Genomic DNA, 16,345 nt, shown 5'->3' with positions numbered 1-16,345 from the left:
AAAAAAGGCGACCATGCCTGATGACGTCACATAAAAAGTACACAGCTTTCTTCAAATCTTCGAAAAGGAAGGATAAAAATCATCAGAGAAACAGATTCCACCACTATAACACTTGTATTATGATATTTCTTTTCTCTCAACAGTTAAATTTTAATTATTTAAAAAGCTCGTCAAGCCTTGCGCTTTAAATATTAAAATCTAACTGTCTCGAGTGGAGAAATATCGTAACGCACTTGTTGCAGTTGTAGAATCTATATTGATATATCACCATCTACCAATTTTGTTTTTTTCAACAGATCATTCTGTTTGCATTACTGAAATTTCATTGCACAATCAGGTGATGTTTTGAATAAAAATAAATTAGACTTGTTCTTTTACATTCTTGATTTTCCTTTTTCCTATTGTACTTGTCTATATGCTTTTTGTTTATTTTAGTTGACATACTTACTTGTGTTATAGTAATTAAGATTATAAGACAATGTTGACTGCTGTACCCTTATTTCTAACATTTTTACCTATACTGTCTGTTTGTTCTGTCAACACATCGTTGTCAATATAATCATATTTACGTTACTGTAATACAAGAGGTTAAGCTACCTATAAAACCAGGTGTAATGCTCCATTTTTTCTACATAGGAAAATGGCTGAATCAAGTCCGACATTTGACAGTTGCTATCCATGCGTTTAATCTGTTTGAGCTTTTGATTTTGCAATTTGCTTTAAAACTTTCCGTTCAGAATTTTCGTCTGAGTTCGGTATGTTTGTTACTTAATTTATTCTCTCCCCTTTCAACGAACGGGTTTCAAGACTACCATAATTAATGAATGAAAAGGTGTTTGGAAATATTGTTAGAGCCAAACAGTTGAAAACACATGTTAAATACCATAGCACTTCTTTTCAAGTGTATGAATCTGTCAGTACATGTCACTTTTAGATCATTGTCGTTATTTTTTTTTTGTAATGTTGGTTGATACTTTGTTTTGAAGATAAAACTTCAATCTTCAATTATTACATCAGCGCTAATAACACATGTACTGCCAAACTGTCGATGTGTTTATCATGTTGCGTCCTGTTTCATATTGTAGATGGTCCATAAAACCAGGTTCAATCCAACATTTTTTCTTGAAATGTCCTGTACCAAGTCAGACATATGTCAGTTGTTATCTAATAGTTTGTTTCTATTAATGTTGCATTGTTTTTATTTTTTTGTTGAATTTCTGTGTTCTGTTATTTTGTTGTTTTCCTCTTATAGTTGACGTGTTTCCCTCGGTTTTAGTTTGGAATCGGATTTGTTTTCTCTCAGTCGATTTATGACTTTTGAATAGTGGTATACTACTGTTGCCTTTATGTATATGGGCTACGTCAACATTTCCAAGTCATTTCAGTTTTTTTCTGATAAAATATGTTTAAATTACTAAAAAGTAGTCACATTATACATGTTACGTAAATTGAAATATTTTATTATATTTATTTTATATAAAAAAAAACACCACCATCACCTTTTAAACTTAACAAAAAAGAGATAATACGTATAATCATACACAATTAATTAAAAACCAAGTGAGACCAACCAAAAACGGGATAACATACAAAAAATATAGTGATTAATTTTCAACCTTCATATATTTCATTAGCGATAACGACATATATACTGCCCATATGTCGACAAGATATAATTAATGTAGCAATATATAATGAGATGTTGGTATAAATAGGAAACAAACATTTCTACAGGTTTAACAGACCTTCGAACTCGAGATTACCGCAGGTAAGAAATCCATGTAAACGTTTGTTGAAAATTTCTTTTTCTAATTTTTGTATGATGATTAGAAGCAAAGAACAAATTGTGCAAATTTTTCAAGTACTATTTAGCGTATAGATTTGTCTTGCTAACGTTTCAAAAGATACGTCTTGTAAACAAGTATAAAGACATATCTAAAGTGCATTATTATGTGTAAATAGCAGGACGTTTTAACGTCTTTACGTGATTCAAAATAAATATTTTATCACGTTTGTGCAATCTTAATCTTTTGGTTTTTTTTTATATTTTTGTCTTGTAGTAAGCTTTTACGTGCTAAAGTCGAATAAATATTTCTTTTCTTATGTGTTGTTAATTGAAAGAATAAAATAAAAATATAAGAATTTTATAAAGCACAATAAAATTCCAATGTTTAAAAACCAAGGCAAACTAAGATTAATCACCCTGTCCTAACTACCAAATGAATACAGTTATCAAAAATATAGTATGCATACAATTTATGCAATGTTGTTTAATTATATGTTGATATTTGTAGGCATATAAGGCATTAAATAAATAAATACATAGTTAAAAGGGTGATATGTCAGATTATTATCCCTGGAAAACACATGTTTACATTGTCTTATAGGGGTAAATATCCTAGCTATTATCCTCATAGATGTGTGTTATTTATTCTCAATACTAAAAGTTCTGTTAATGTTTTCAATTTTGTTAGATTATAATTGAAATATTTTTTTTTTTACACTTTTTTAAATTTGTTATCATTGTTTGTTATATAGTGATTTGAAAATTGAATTATAATCTTTTAATAGAATATTTTTTTATTGCTCTCTGCGAGGGGTGACAAAACCAGTGTTACCAAAAAACGAAAACGCATATCTAGAGTCTCACTGTAAAATGATTATCATTTTCTATTTTAGATCTCCATCAGCAGAACTGAAGATGAATACACATATTGTTATGGCCCTTGGCCTTCTCTTGGTAGTCAACCAGTCTGCAGCATTTTTTGGCGGTGGTGGCGGTGCAGGTGGCGGTATGGGTGGAATGAGTTCTTTTATGAAAATGATTCCCGGCGGAGGTGGCGGTGCCGGTGGCATGGGCGGTATGGGTGGCATGATGGGAGGTGGTAGCGGCGGCGGTGGAATGGGTTCCTTTATGAAAATGATCCCAAAAGGAATGCGTGGCGAAAATGGTCAAGAACCATCATGGATGAAATTTGTTCCAGGTCAGTTTAAAGGAATGGTAGGGGGCATGATGAAAAATCAAGGTAACGGCGGTAATGGCGGAAATGGCGGACAGGGACAAAACCAAGGTAGTGGTGGATTCGGACCTGGAGGTGGATATGGCATGTAAATGACAGAATCGTTTACAGTAAAACATGAACTCAAATAGTTTTTATTTTGTTACTTTTTGAATATTTGCTTCACATTTTGTATGAATCATTGTGAATAGTCTATTTCAAATAAATTATGTTTTATTATATTGTTATATTTAATGATTATAGTTACATCGGTTACACACTATTCAACCTTCATTTTTCACTGCAGAACTAGTATTTACTGATGTTGTTACATTGCTTCCATTGTCAATTCCAAAATGGTAATAAAAAATGATATCAGAAGTCCGACATTACAAAAAAAATCCGTAAAAGCATTAAATAAAGGCAACAGTAGTATACCGATGTTCGAAAGTCATAAACTAATTGAGAGAAAATAAATCCGGGTAACAAACCAAAACCGAGGAAAACACATCAACAATAAGAGAAAAACATCGAAACAACAGAAACATCAAAGCGCAACAAAAAAACCAAACGACAATGTAACACACACTGAAATGAACTATAAGGTAACAACTGCCAATTTCCTGACTTGGTAAATGAAATTTTAAGAAAAAAAATGGTGGGTTGAATCTGGTTTTGTAGCTAGCCAAACATCAAAAAATGTTAAATATAACACTTAAAGGACAACATTACATGACATGACACATTAATGCAGGACAGATAAGTACACAAATATAATAAAACAATACAATAATATATTTCGACATGCTAATAGTTATCAAAGGTACCAGGCTAATAATTTAATACTCCAAAATAGGAGCATATTTGATATAGAGTGTCTTTTGTAGTCATCAAGCTCTGCAGCTGCTTCGGACCACATACATCCTTGGCTTTCATACATTCGCCATTTTGAGTTCTTTGTGATGATTAGTCAAGAAAGGATTTCGGACGTTTGAAATTTACAAAATTAAATAGATAAGAGTTTAAAAGTAGAAAAATGTTTAATATCGGTTCTATAAAAATAAGGTGATGTGGTAATCGGTATGATTGTTATTGATACCACTGTACACCAAAGTTCAAATATAGTTGCTGTAACCAATTATAAGCCACAATACGCCCTTCAAAAAACAAGAAAAACCTTTACCTAATGGACTATCAAGGCCCCCATAATTTGTAATAAAACAATTTACGAAAAGCAATTATGACAGAAATGAAAACAACGACAATCACTGAACTGCATATACCTAACTTGTGACATGAACAAACAGAAAGTGTATAACATAATTAAATGCGCCTTATTCTCCTTTCCTGTAACGGGCCGATACAAACACAAATTATAATAAATAATATAAGAAATCACACAAAACAAACCGACAACCGATCAGTGAAAGGCTCAATTCTTTGAACGGGAACATATAGAATGTGGCCAGATTAAACATTTTTGAAAGCGGCAACTGTCACCCTAAGAAAGAAAAGTGGTGGAACAGTTCAAACTATAAAAATCAGTTGAAAAACGCCTAACTCATCAGATCTAAACAAAACATCTAACCAAAAACACATACCGGACATGACATGGAATTTGATATCTCTCTCACAACAAAACAGACACAAAGTGGAAAAGTATCCAAGACTGATATATTTGATATTTGATTTTTTTTTAAATGTCGGGAAAAGGCCGACTCGGACGTTTATCTTATATTTGCATTGGTATATAATGTGTCTAAAATTTAAACAAAAGAAATCTAGAATCTATTTAAATTTTGGTAAATGACATTTTATGAGCTATTGCAGTCTTACATGAAAAGAAATATGTGTGTTATGGAGCAAAATATGCTACCCTATATGGAAAGAAAAAATTGAGTCCCCTCATCTGACACCAACTCCTAAACATTACATAAATACAATCTAAAGTATAAGTTTTCCACCTTTGCAAAAATGAGAATGGCAATTAGCACGGATATTAGTAACACAAATTTTAATTCGAGCGCCAGTGACGAGAAGAATGTAAACGAGAGGCGCTTCAGCCTGTAAAGTTATAAATTTGTTATCTTTGATGATTTTTGCCATTAGTTTGTCGGTACGGTTGGTAATGAATTAATACTTAACGAGTGTACTGATATGTCTAGCGTACTAGTCGCTAATACTTTTTGAAAATTTGTAGAATGTTTGGGATATTTCTAATGATATTGTTTTAAAACTTACTAGGTTACTGCAGATCATCTGATCTGCGAAGTGAAATATTTACGTGTGGTTTTCGTTTGTTGCATAAACCAGTACATGAGATGTATGATAACTGCATTAAAGTTCACAAAATAATTATATTTGTTCTGTTTTTTTGTTCGTTTTTGTTGTTGTTTTGTTGTTTTGTTTTTTTTTTATTAACACACTGTTTGTACTATTTTCATGTTTGTAAGTACTTATTTGATTATCTAAATTAAAATAAAACGTTATAAAGTGTGTACTTCAAACGTGATTTTCTATATTTACCACTTTAAGAAAAGCACAAACCCCCTAAAAAATGAACACCAAGGATGGTTGAGAATTTGAATACAAAAAGAGCTATATGACCTAAAGGGACCTTAAATGAAAATGCAAATCCACCTACGGTAGACTTTATTCAAAGTCAGTAGTGGAATATAATATAGATACCTGGGGTAAATATTTAAATATATTCAAACACTTTTCAGTCTATTAAATACCTGATCACAAAATTTAAAATTCAGTCAATAAAAGTCGACGACATTAAATTAGGTGTCTTCCTAATTCTTATCTTCAGTCTATTTATAATCGAAGAAAAACTTAAAATTGTTGAGTCCTGGAAGAGAATTGATTTAAAAAAAAACTGAAAAAAAGAAACGTAAGTACTACTAACATCTAAGAATTTATATTTTTATGTTATTTCTAATTAATTATTTTTCATCTAAGGAAAATTGATTATGTAATTAGTACATCTCTACATTCCACTTATACATTTGGCTCTCTCCTATCCTTGGTATCTTTGATGATTTTTTTTTATATATAAAAACAACCAAGTTATTAAAATTTCTAAATTGCATACGTTTGGCCGGAACTAAGCATTTATAGTTAATTACACACGAGTCAGGAACAGAAGGATATGACTGTTGTGTTGACATTGTCTTATCTTGTTGAAAGAAAGCTTCTTGCGAGTAATAAGATTATTACAAACCAATTTCATTCCTTTGTTATATAGTCGCCACAACAAAATGTTTTGTCTACCGACACATGTTAATCAATTCACGTCTTACTTGGTTTAAATCTATGATCGATCGAGTTCCTGATGAATTTGAATCCAAAAAGGGTTGGGGTGATTTTAGGTGCTCCGGAAGGGTAAGCAGAGCCTTCTCCACATGTGGCACCCATCGTAATTTCCTGTTGTAAGATAGCTTGCCCCGGAGATTACATCTGATCAATAGTTAGTTCATCGGATGACATATCTTTAAACAATCAGTTAAATTATTAGAAACAAAAGTTCAGACTCCCTGAACCAAACTGTCCCTAGTTGGATTTGACTAATAATGTACGGTCCACTCGTAATAATATACAATTTATAATTGGTCTTCAAATTCATGATTTTGAGCTGTGTCAGTACATTATTATCTAGAAATACTATACGTAAGAACAACATTTCAAAGTTTGATTTTCAATTGATATCAGAATAAATATTTGAGGAAATATATATTAAGGAACCGGTTTTTTATGTAGCAGTGTCAAGTAAATATTATTTGATATCACAAATGGTTCTTTTTAGAACACACCAAATATCTATACAAATGCATCCACATAAAGATGTTCAGTGTGATTTGAAACATGTATCGACAAAATGTCATTTTCTCAAAATGTGCAAGATAAAAGTAAAATTACAAAAATACTGAATTCCGAAGAAAATTCAAAAAAGGAAAGTCCGTAATCAAATGGCAAATCTAAGGCACAAACATCAAACGAATGGATGACAACTGTCGTACGCCTGACTTGGTACAGGTATTTTCTTCACTCGAATGGTGGATTAAACTTGGTTTTAAAGCTAGCTAAACGTCTCACTTGTATGACAGTCGCGACAAATTCCATTATATTAACAACGATTCGTGAACAAAACAAACAGACATAATAGGTAAAAATGTCAAACTTAAGGGGTACCGAAATTAATAGAGACCAATTGGGGAAAAAAAGAAAATATAGAATAAATGGACAAAAATAGAAAAAATAGGGTGTAAATGGAAAACAATAGAAAATACAAAAAAAAAAACAACAGCAAATAGAAGTAAAAACAAAATATGCTGTTATTTAAAAAAAAAATAAATGGGAAAACGAATTATATAATTCACACATTAAGCTCCTCCCCTTTATCAAGACCCTTGTATAATATAGCATCTGAAAGCTGACTTCAAGGTTATAGACACCTATCATTTATGTAAATTCTATTTTTATGTCCGTTTCGTCACGGTTATGATTAAAGTTATACAATTTGTTTTATATTTTTAAACGTGGCACAATTTCCATTATGCAAATTGATATTTGTATAACTTTTATAATCGGGTTAATGGTTTTTAATTTCTTGAACCACGTTTTTTTTTAAGGACAAACGTTAAAACGTGAACCGAGTTATTTATCATAATAAAGAAGTAGCATCCTGTCATAGATTTTATTTGACCGCAGATTGTTTCGTAAGATTTAGTTTTGTAAGATTTAGTTTGCATTTAAAACGTGAACGTAGTTATTAAAGTGTTCCGAAAATTCACTTATACAAAAATATAAATATTGGATGCAACGTGGGCAGTACTTTTACATTATATTTTTACTTTTATAATCAACGTTTTTCTGCTAATATAAAGTTATCGCACGTTATTTTATATAACGTTCCGAAAATTCACTTATATGAAAATATAAATTTTGAATTCATTGAACATTGGATGCAACGTGGGGAGTCATATAACATTATATTTGACTTTTATAATCAAAGTCTTTCATAATATAAAGGTATCGCACATAATTTATATAAGTGTTCCGAAAATTCACTTATATAAAATATAAATTTTAAATTCATTGCATATGCCACATGTAAAACTCGTTCAACAGTAAACATTGGATGCAACGTGGGAATTAATTTAAAGTTTTCTTTTACTTTTTATTATCATAATCTTTCATACTATGAAAGTATTACACATTAACTGAATAATATAAATGAATATTCTGAATATCAATCCGTATGATACTACTTGTAGTCATCCAGCTGACTGATTGAATTTGAGATTTAAAATTTTTGAAAGTGCATAAAATTATTTGGTGTTTTCTCTTATAAGTAAATTATAGGTTGTTAGCAACCTACTTATTCAAATATATGTACTTTTTATAAAATAGGTGATCAAAAACTGAATGGATTTTGTTTTCTTTAACCGAACTTTACGCATATAGTTCCACTTGTGTTAAACGTCATTTTCGGGTCTTCAATGCTCTCCAACTTTTTATGACTATTTATTTGTTTTCATTCGGGCGTCAATCATATGTCGAAGCAATGCATCTTTTTCCCCCGAGGGTATCACAAGGCCAGTAGTCAGCACTTTTTGTGCTGACACGAATTGTCATTGATATGGTTATATTTGTAAATTTACTGTTTACAAAATATTGAATTTTTTGAAATACTAAGGCTTTTCTACCTCAGGCGTAGAATACCTTAGCTGTATTTGGCTAAACTTTTAGGAATTTCGGTCCTCAATGCTCTTCAACTTCGTACTTTATTTGGCCTTTTTAATTTTTTGAATTCGAGCGTCACTGATCTAGTCCTGGTATCTATGATGAGTTTATCTACTGTACACAATCTTAAGGCTGGTATCATTGATGATATTATCTAGTGCTATATTCTAACAATTTTTTCGTGACCGTTTATCTATCAATTTTGACATATTATATTTTGAAAATTTATTAATTGAGACGGGTTTGTTTTTTTAATTAAATTTAACGAAGTTTTTCAATAAATCTAGCAATCCTGCAATTTCTTAACAACTTATGTACTGGTCTATCTTAAATTTGCGTTTTTGCTTTAAAAAAAATGTTCAAAAAGTGTGCAATGTATTCTAATCATTGGGAACTTTTTTTGTACAAAAGCTCAACTTAAGGATGTACTTACGTGAGGTTTTGGAATTTGTGTCAAATGTTCGGACTCCTTGGTGTTTTTCCATACAATACAATGTAAAATATTTTGCCCCATAACAACCATTTATTTTTTCATATAAGACTTAATAGCTCATGAAAGATCAACAACCAAAATTTTAGAAGATTCTTAATTTTCGTTCTTTTGTTTTGAGACCTTATAATATCAATGCAAATATAAAGTAAAAGTCCGAGTCAGACTTTTCCCGCCATATTTTAAATCTCAAAAATCTAGAAAAGGAGGTCCATGACCTATAAATATTTTTTGCTTATTTTTATCCTTAATTGATGCTCTACCAGCTTATGGTATCAATTTTAACTTCTTAATTTATAAATTTTCACCTAACCTCACCTAAGTACATCCTTAATACCACCAATTTAACATGGTTTTTGATAGGTCATGATCATAAAGTACATGTCAACCTTTTGTCATATTTATATAAGTAGTAATATTTTGTCACGGACTTGCCAACGTTTCTTCATAAATATCACCCAGATTGGGGACATAAACACCTTATCTCTAAAATATGTATATTTTAACTGACATATATTTTAGTCCGCACTAATTGACATAGGTTGTATAAATAAAAAGACGAATTATGTATAAAGGTAACGGAGAAATAATTAAACACTACGACTAGTTCAATATTTTTTTATTTGAAACGGTAATTTTGATTTTAACACCTTTTAAATGACTGCACTATGAATTATTAAGACATTTTCAATCTTTCATGCAGCAAGCTATACAATCAGGTTTTAACACAACATTTTTTATATATGGAAATGTCTATACAAAGTCAGGAATGTGACAATTGTTTTCCATTCGTTTGATGTGAGCTTTTAATTTTACTAATTTTGCTAATTGATAAGGGTTTGTTTGTTTTGGAATATACCTTTTTTTTAAGACAATGTTCAGACTTATTTATTGCGGTAAATTCATTACCATGCAGACAATTCCGTTGACAGTCAATTTCTCTCATTTAAGAAACATTCAGTCTATATCCAGACTGTTCAGTTGTTGTTATTAACTTGTACACATAAACATTATACTGAACTGTGGGAAAAGATACTGGATAGTACTAAAAAGATTGAATGCAAATCGGCTAAGTAGTTTTCAATTACCACTGACAGTAGATATGTTTCAAAATTGACTGAAAGAGTATACAGAGTAGCATGATTTATTGAACCAAAATGATTGTTTAAGATTCATTTATTAGTTTTTGCTTTCTTAAGTTTAATTTTTTTCTTCTATTTGGAGCATCATACGTAAGGTATGCCATCGTTTTGCCTAAATAAGGAAATTCTGATACATGGTCAACAAGTGTAAGGAATTTGAATTTAATCTATTAGTACTTTTGTAGACCATCAAACACTAGATATACAGTACAATCATTTTAAAACGAACTCTGTAAATTGTCCCCAAGTTGTCCTACTAGTAAAGAACAAATAACACACACTGGCAAAACTCAACAGAATGGGTGTATTTATGCATTTTCAGAAAAAATAATAATACATGAATTAGAGGCAACAGTACTTCACTTAGTCAGGAATATGACAGAGGTTTTTCCACAGTCGTTCAATTGATCTATTAATACAACTGATTCCAACGTTTTTAGAAGTAGAGTTTTACTTTGTATAATGTGTTTCTTCCTACCCCAAATTGAATTAAGAATGAAAATGTCGAATGTGTCAAAGACCCGACCAAAGAGTAGAAACATGTCAAGGCCAACGAAGTATTGATATCTGATTTTGACATTTTACTATATGTCCTAGTTTGTCCCTGGTATTCGCATCTATTTAGCCAAACAAAAATAAGCACTAACATTATTTTTTTCTTAATATTGTTTGAAACGATCCTTTTTTGTTCGATCTGATTATCTGATAATCTGACGATCTTTCGAGGTCTGAACATCGGAACACTACTGTTGCCTTTATTTATAGTAATCACGATTTGATATAGATGTTCACTCTCCACCAAATATAATGGATACAAACCGCCATTAATTCACCGACTGAACAATCGTAAAAATGTTTGAAAGATGTACGTCTATGATTTTTTATTTCATCCGGAAATTTCAAATCTAAGTCAATGTCTTCTTGTTCTTTTCATATTGAAACTGTCCCTCTGGTATCTTTCGTCCCTCTCATAGTACATAATATTAATTAAATTAAGATTTTTTTTAAATTTGTTTTCAAGAATGACCTATTTTTACCTCAGAGCTGGAAGACGAATCAGAAACATGTATGTATCAAATACCTTCGATTATTTTATCGGTTCTTTCTGAATGCCCATTAGTGCATTGTATTAACTTGAGATATCTTTTATATTTTTTTCAAGAATGAATTGTTGTTACCTAAAAGCTGGAAGACGAATTGCAAACCTGTATAGTAACTATGGAAAGGTCATTAGCAGAAATCCAATACCTACGATTATTTTATCGGTTCTTCTGAATGCCCTATTGGGTATAAATATCAAATGGATGCAAGAACTAGATGATTATAATACATCTTATCTACCTAGTAATAGTCAGGCAAATATGGATGCACAAAAAGTAAAATCCTTCTTATCTAATAGCGATTTAGATAATGTGTTTTACCATCAGATAAATGGAGATGAAATATATGGAGGTGTAGTGTTCAGCGTGGACGACAATATTATTAAAAACAGTTACAAAAATGAAATATCAATATTCCATAAAACAGCTATGAACATTAAAGTCAAGTCATCAGATATGGAACTTCATACTATTGAAGATTTTTGTGTCAAAAACAATGGCAAATGTTTCATCCTAGGGTCATGGTATCTGGATGACCATTTCTGGGATAATTTTGAAGCAAATAACATAACGTATCCATACTTTAAAGATCAGAAAGGAGATTTCTATATGAGTGACCAACAATTTGGAAAAGTTACAGTTCAAAATGGAGTTCTTAAATCAGCAAGATCGCTTCGAATGACATACTATTTGAAACAAAACACGGCAAAAAACAAGGCTTTATCAATTCAATGGTCGAAACAATTTGTGCATGAACTGAATCAGTTGAAGAACAGTACAGTTAAATTCATAGTATCCAACTCCGAAACAATGGCAACTGATATTGGTAGAAATACCATGTGGGATCCACCATTCTTTGTCGTGGTATTTCTTGCGATTGCAACGTTTTCGTTTGTGGCTACTGTCAGCGGTAATTGTTTAACTCAACGAGGTCTCCTTGGAATCGCGGGTGTTCTTTCAACTGTCATCTCCATACTTGGTGCATTTGGTTTATGTGCTGTTATAGGAGTGAAATATGTGAACATGTGCAGTATGATGCCTTTTATGATCCTTGGTAAGAATATGCAGCTAGAGGTTTTAAAACGTTTTTTCATGATTTATTCATTAAAAATGGAATTTATAATTCAATAATAAGGAATGTCTATGCGTGATATTTTCAAAGGTGCACTACATTTTAAAGGTTATTTCTAATAGACAGAAAAAAAATATTACGACCATTTCTTAATTCCTGTTAACTAGTTTCTTTAAGGGAAAATATGTAATTTAAAAAAGGATGTGGTATGACTGTCTATCAACTAGAGACACATATCGTAGGGGTAAACAACCATTGAACACCGTACTGACTTCAACATTTACCAAAACCAATACCGTATAGCAAGCTAGAAAAGGCCCCTTAATGACAAAGAGATAACCATTTCAAACAAGAAAACCATCGTTACAAAAAATAAAATAGGAAGCAACCAATGGCAAAATGTAAAATCACAAAAATACTGGACTCCGAGGAAAATTCAAAACGGAAAGTCCCTAATCATATTGCAAAATAAAATGATAAAACGACAACCACCGAATTATAGGCTCTAATCTTTATTTTGTCTACATTTATTTCATACTAGGTATAGGACTATACAATATGTTTGTTCTCCTCTCTGGTCTTAACCGAGCTTCTGTAAAGGGAACAATAGAGGAAAGAATCGGCAGTGCAATGGGAGATACTGGTGTCTCCATTACTATTTCTTCTCTGACAGATATAACAGCTTTGCTGATAGGTGCGTTGATGACAGATTTGACCGTCATTCGAAGTTTTTGTTTTTTCACAGGTAATATTATAAGTTCTATTTTCTGATTTCTTTTTTTCTGTTATTATCAATCATTTGTATTTAAATTATAGCAAAGCGGAAGGCCGATCTACGTATCATATTCAACACAAGAATTAGTACCAAACAGTAATACTTGAAAGATACGAAAATGTGGTATGATTCTTAAAGAAACGAATCTTCGTGAGAGACACATAAATTAACAACTTTAGATCACGGTACTGCCTTTAACAATGAGTAAAACTCATACTGCATAGTCAGCTATAATAGACCCAATATAACAAATTTAAAACAATACGAACGAGGAAACTAACGGCCTGATGAATGAACAATATGATGAACGAAAAACAAATATGACATACAGCAACAAACGGCAATCGCTTAGTTATATACTCATGATCTTGAACAGGTATATAAATAATATGGGGGAGTTTCTGTAAATTCAGAAAATATTGCGAAATTTTTATTATTGCGAAAAATGCGACAGAGTTGTAAACGAAATAATTTGAACTCGCATTTTGAAACTCTATGTATGAAATAAACAGGATTTTTCTGAAAATCGTAAAAATTAAAATCGCATTGAAGTTTAAAATGACAAAATCGACATTATAAGTGTACGCAATAATTTCTGATTTACAGTTAACTATGTCTGTTGTTTAAGTTAAGTTTTAAAACCTAACATTAACTTTTGTTTATTTTCAGGCACGGCAGTTTTCATATGCTTTCTCAACCAAATGACTTTTGTACTTGCGTGTGCAGTTTTACACGAGAGACGAGTGGCGGGTAGTATGCATTGCATTACCTGTCAGACTGTCTATACTACTGACCAGATGAAAACGGCTCATTATAGAAACAAATTGACAATAATCTGCTGTAGTGGCCACGAGCCTGAACATTCAGATGATCTTCAAAGTTATGCCGAAATGCTTCCCGCTAAAACACTCCCCAAAGGTTTACTAAACATACCCGTCAAGGTTATTATTCTCGTCCTTTACTTAGGGTATATTACATTTTCTATCTGGGGTACAACGAATATTGGAGTAGGATCTCAATTAACCGATGTGCTTCGTCAAGACTCAGTTTCTTATGAAATTAACAATTTTGAAAAGGAGAACTTTGGAATGACAACAATTGTATCGTTTAATATACAAGGTAACATTGATTATAGCCAATCTGAAGTACACCTGAAGGTAGATGATATGCTAAAATCTGCTAAAACAAATATTTTGTTTGACAACAAATTTGAAATCAATTGGCTTAAAGAATTTAATAACTTGTACTCAAACGAAAATTTTAGTGAGATCGAATTTATTGAGAAACTACATATATTTATTGAAAAAAATCCGATGTTCAAAAATGATATTGTTTTCGACAGCAACAAAACACATGTTATATTTTCAAGATTCTATGTGATGACGATTGATTTAAAAAGTTCTAGAGACCAACAGCTTCTGTTTGACCAATCGCACATGATAGCAAGAAACTCATCCTTTAATGTCCTACCGTTTAGCATTCAATTTGTATATTTTGAACAAAACGAATCGGCTCTTTCCAAAGCTATCTTACAAATTGGCCTCACTTTCGCAGCTTGCGCAGTAGTTTCTTTCGTATTGATATTCGATCCAATATTGATTTTGTTTCTGATTTTTACTGTTGCATCGATCATAGTAGGAGTCTTCAGTCTGATGTCAGTCTGGAATATAAATCTAAATTTATTCACAACAGTTTACGTCATAATATGTACAGGATTTTCATTTAGCTTCGTTGCTTATTTCTGCAACTCTTTTATAAATTCTCAAAGATTTGACAGGCAGGGTAAAGTTAATGATGCTATCATACAAACAAGCGGTTCGATTATTAATTCTGCAATTTCTACAGTGATAAGTATTGTAATTTTACTTTTTTCCCAGTCCGAGATGTACACAACGTTTTTCAAAATTGTCTTGTTGGTTATCGTTTTAAATGTTTTCCATACAATTTTTGTTCTGCCAGTCATATTTTCGTTAATTGGACCATTATATGACAGTATAGAGATGAACTCCAAACAAAGAACTTCATCTCGGACACCATTGTTTCCGTCTCGTTCTGCAGCCACGTGGTCTATTACATCCGGTGGTGTGCATGCTTTCGATAATAATTTTAAACGACTAAAGCTTGTTTCCGAAGAGAAGGTAAACTAACACATTCAATGTTATTACCTTGTTATGGTTTTTACTATGATAACTGTATTACTAATTTTTCCGTGTATATGAGTTATGCTTGTGTAATAAATGTATCAAAATATCACTGCTAATAAATATTCTTCATTTTATAACTCTTATTGTTCTGTGCCTTTTTCTTCATTTTTCATTACTTGAAGAAGAAAAATACAAAGATACCGCAGGGAAATCATAGCTCATTAGTCTAAGAGAGAGATCGACAAAAAAACAAAAAAATATGAAAGACAAACAACTGTCTATATAACGTTTATGTACACAGGTACATGAAAAGAAAAAAACCTAGAGGAACACTAACCCACCAAAAACAAAGGGTAATCAAAAGTACTCCGAAAGGTGAAGGAGATCCTGTTCATTGTTGTTTCGTCTTTTTTTTAATATTTTGTAAATACTTGGGATCATATATGTCCTATAAAATTCATATATTTCAACAGAAAGGATATGGTTTATAAATTTACAACACTTAACTTATATTCTATAATGATAATTTCTAGGCACAATATTTGTTTAAAATGTAGCGAAAATATTGAAGCAAAAGCATACCGTTTTGATTGCTAATCTCGTCTCAAAGTTTCATATTAAAATAAATCAAAACCATTTAGCAATAGGTCCTCGTCAAATATTTGCTCAATGTCAATCTCGCTACAACTTAGTATTGAAAAATACGGCTGCGTGGTTCCTCTTCTTAGATTGTAAACATATTTAGGTATTTTTTTACCTATACATGAAAGTGTTTAAATGAGGATATTGTAGCTTAAATGTAGTTGTTATGTGTAACTTTGTCAGTATTTACAAAACTAACCGCAAGCTGTTTAAAATTTAATGAATATTTACAA

At 31.3% G+C, this 16,345-nt stretch overlaps 1 protein-coding gene and 1 long non-coding RNA gene across 2 annotated transcripts; both read left to right on the top strand.

The window, feature by feature from the left end:
• The first annotated feature begins 1,662 nt into the window (after window positions 1-1,662).
• Window positions 1,663-3,239, top strand: LOC143055935 (uncharacterized). The gene is made up of 2 exons (XM_076228990.1): window positions 1,663-1,768; window positions 2,680-3,239. Exon 2 carries the CDS (start codon window positions 2,702-2,704, stop codon window positions 3,110-3,112), a length of 411 nt encoding a protein of 136 aa, XP_076085105.1. The 5' UTR covers window positions 1,663-1,768; window positions 2,680-2,701; the 3' UTR covers window positions 3,113-3,239.
• A 2,533-nt stretch (window positions 3,240-5,772) lies between these two features.
• On the top strand, window positions 5,773-15,607 carry LOC143056378 (uncharacterized). Its single transcript, XR_012972314.1, has 4 exons — window positions 5,773-5,895; window positions 11,542-12,533; window positions 13,093-13,296; window positions 13,996-15,607. It is a non-coding gene; the product is annotated as an uncharacterized LOC143056378 (long non-coding RNA).
• The last annotated feature ends 738 nt before the right edge of the window (window positions 15,608-16,345 follow it).

This window comes from Mytilus galloprovincialis, chromosome 13, assembly GCF_965363235.1.
Source record: "Mytilus galloprovincialis chromosome 13, xbMytGall1.hap1.1, whole genome shotgun sequence".
Taxonomy (NCBI): domain Eukaryota; kingdom Metazoa; phylum Mollusca; class Bivalvia; order Mytilida; family Mytilidae; genus Mytilus; species Mytilus galloprovincialis.
Note: the sequence above shows the minus strand (reverse complement) of the source record. Positions and strands in the feature narration are given on the sequence as shown.

Coding starts and splice junctions, on each gene's coding strand:
- LOC143055935 (XM_076228990.1), top strand. CDS start 2,702: ATGAATACACATATTGTTATGGCCCTTGGCCTTCTCTTGGTAGTCAAC.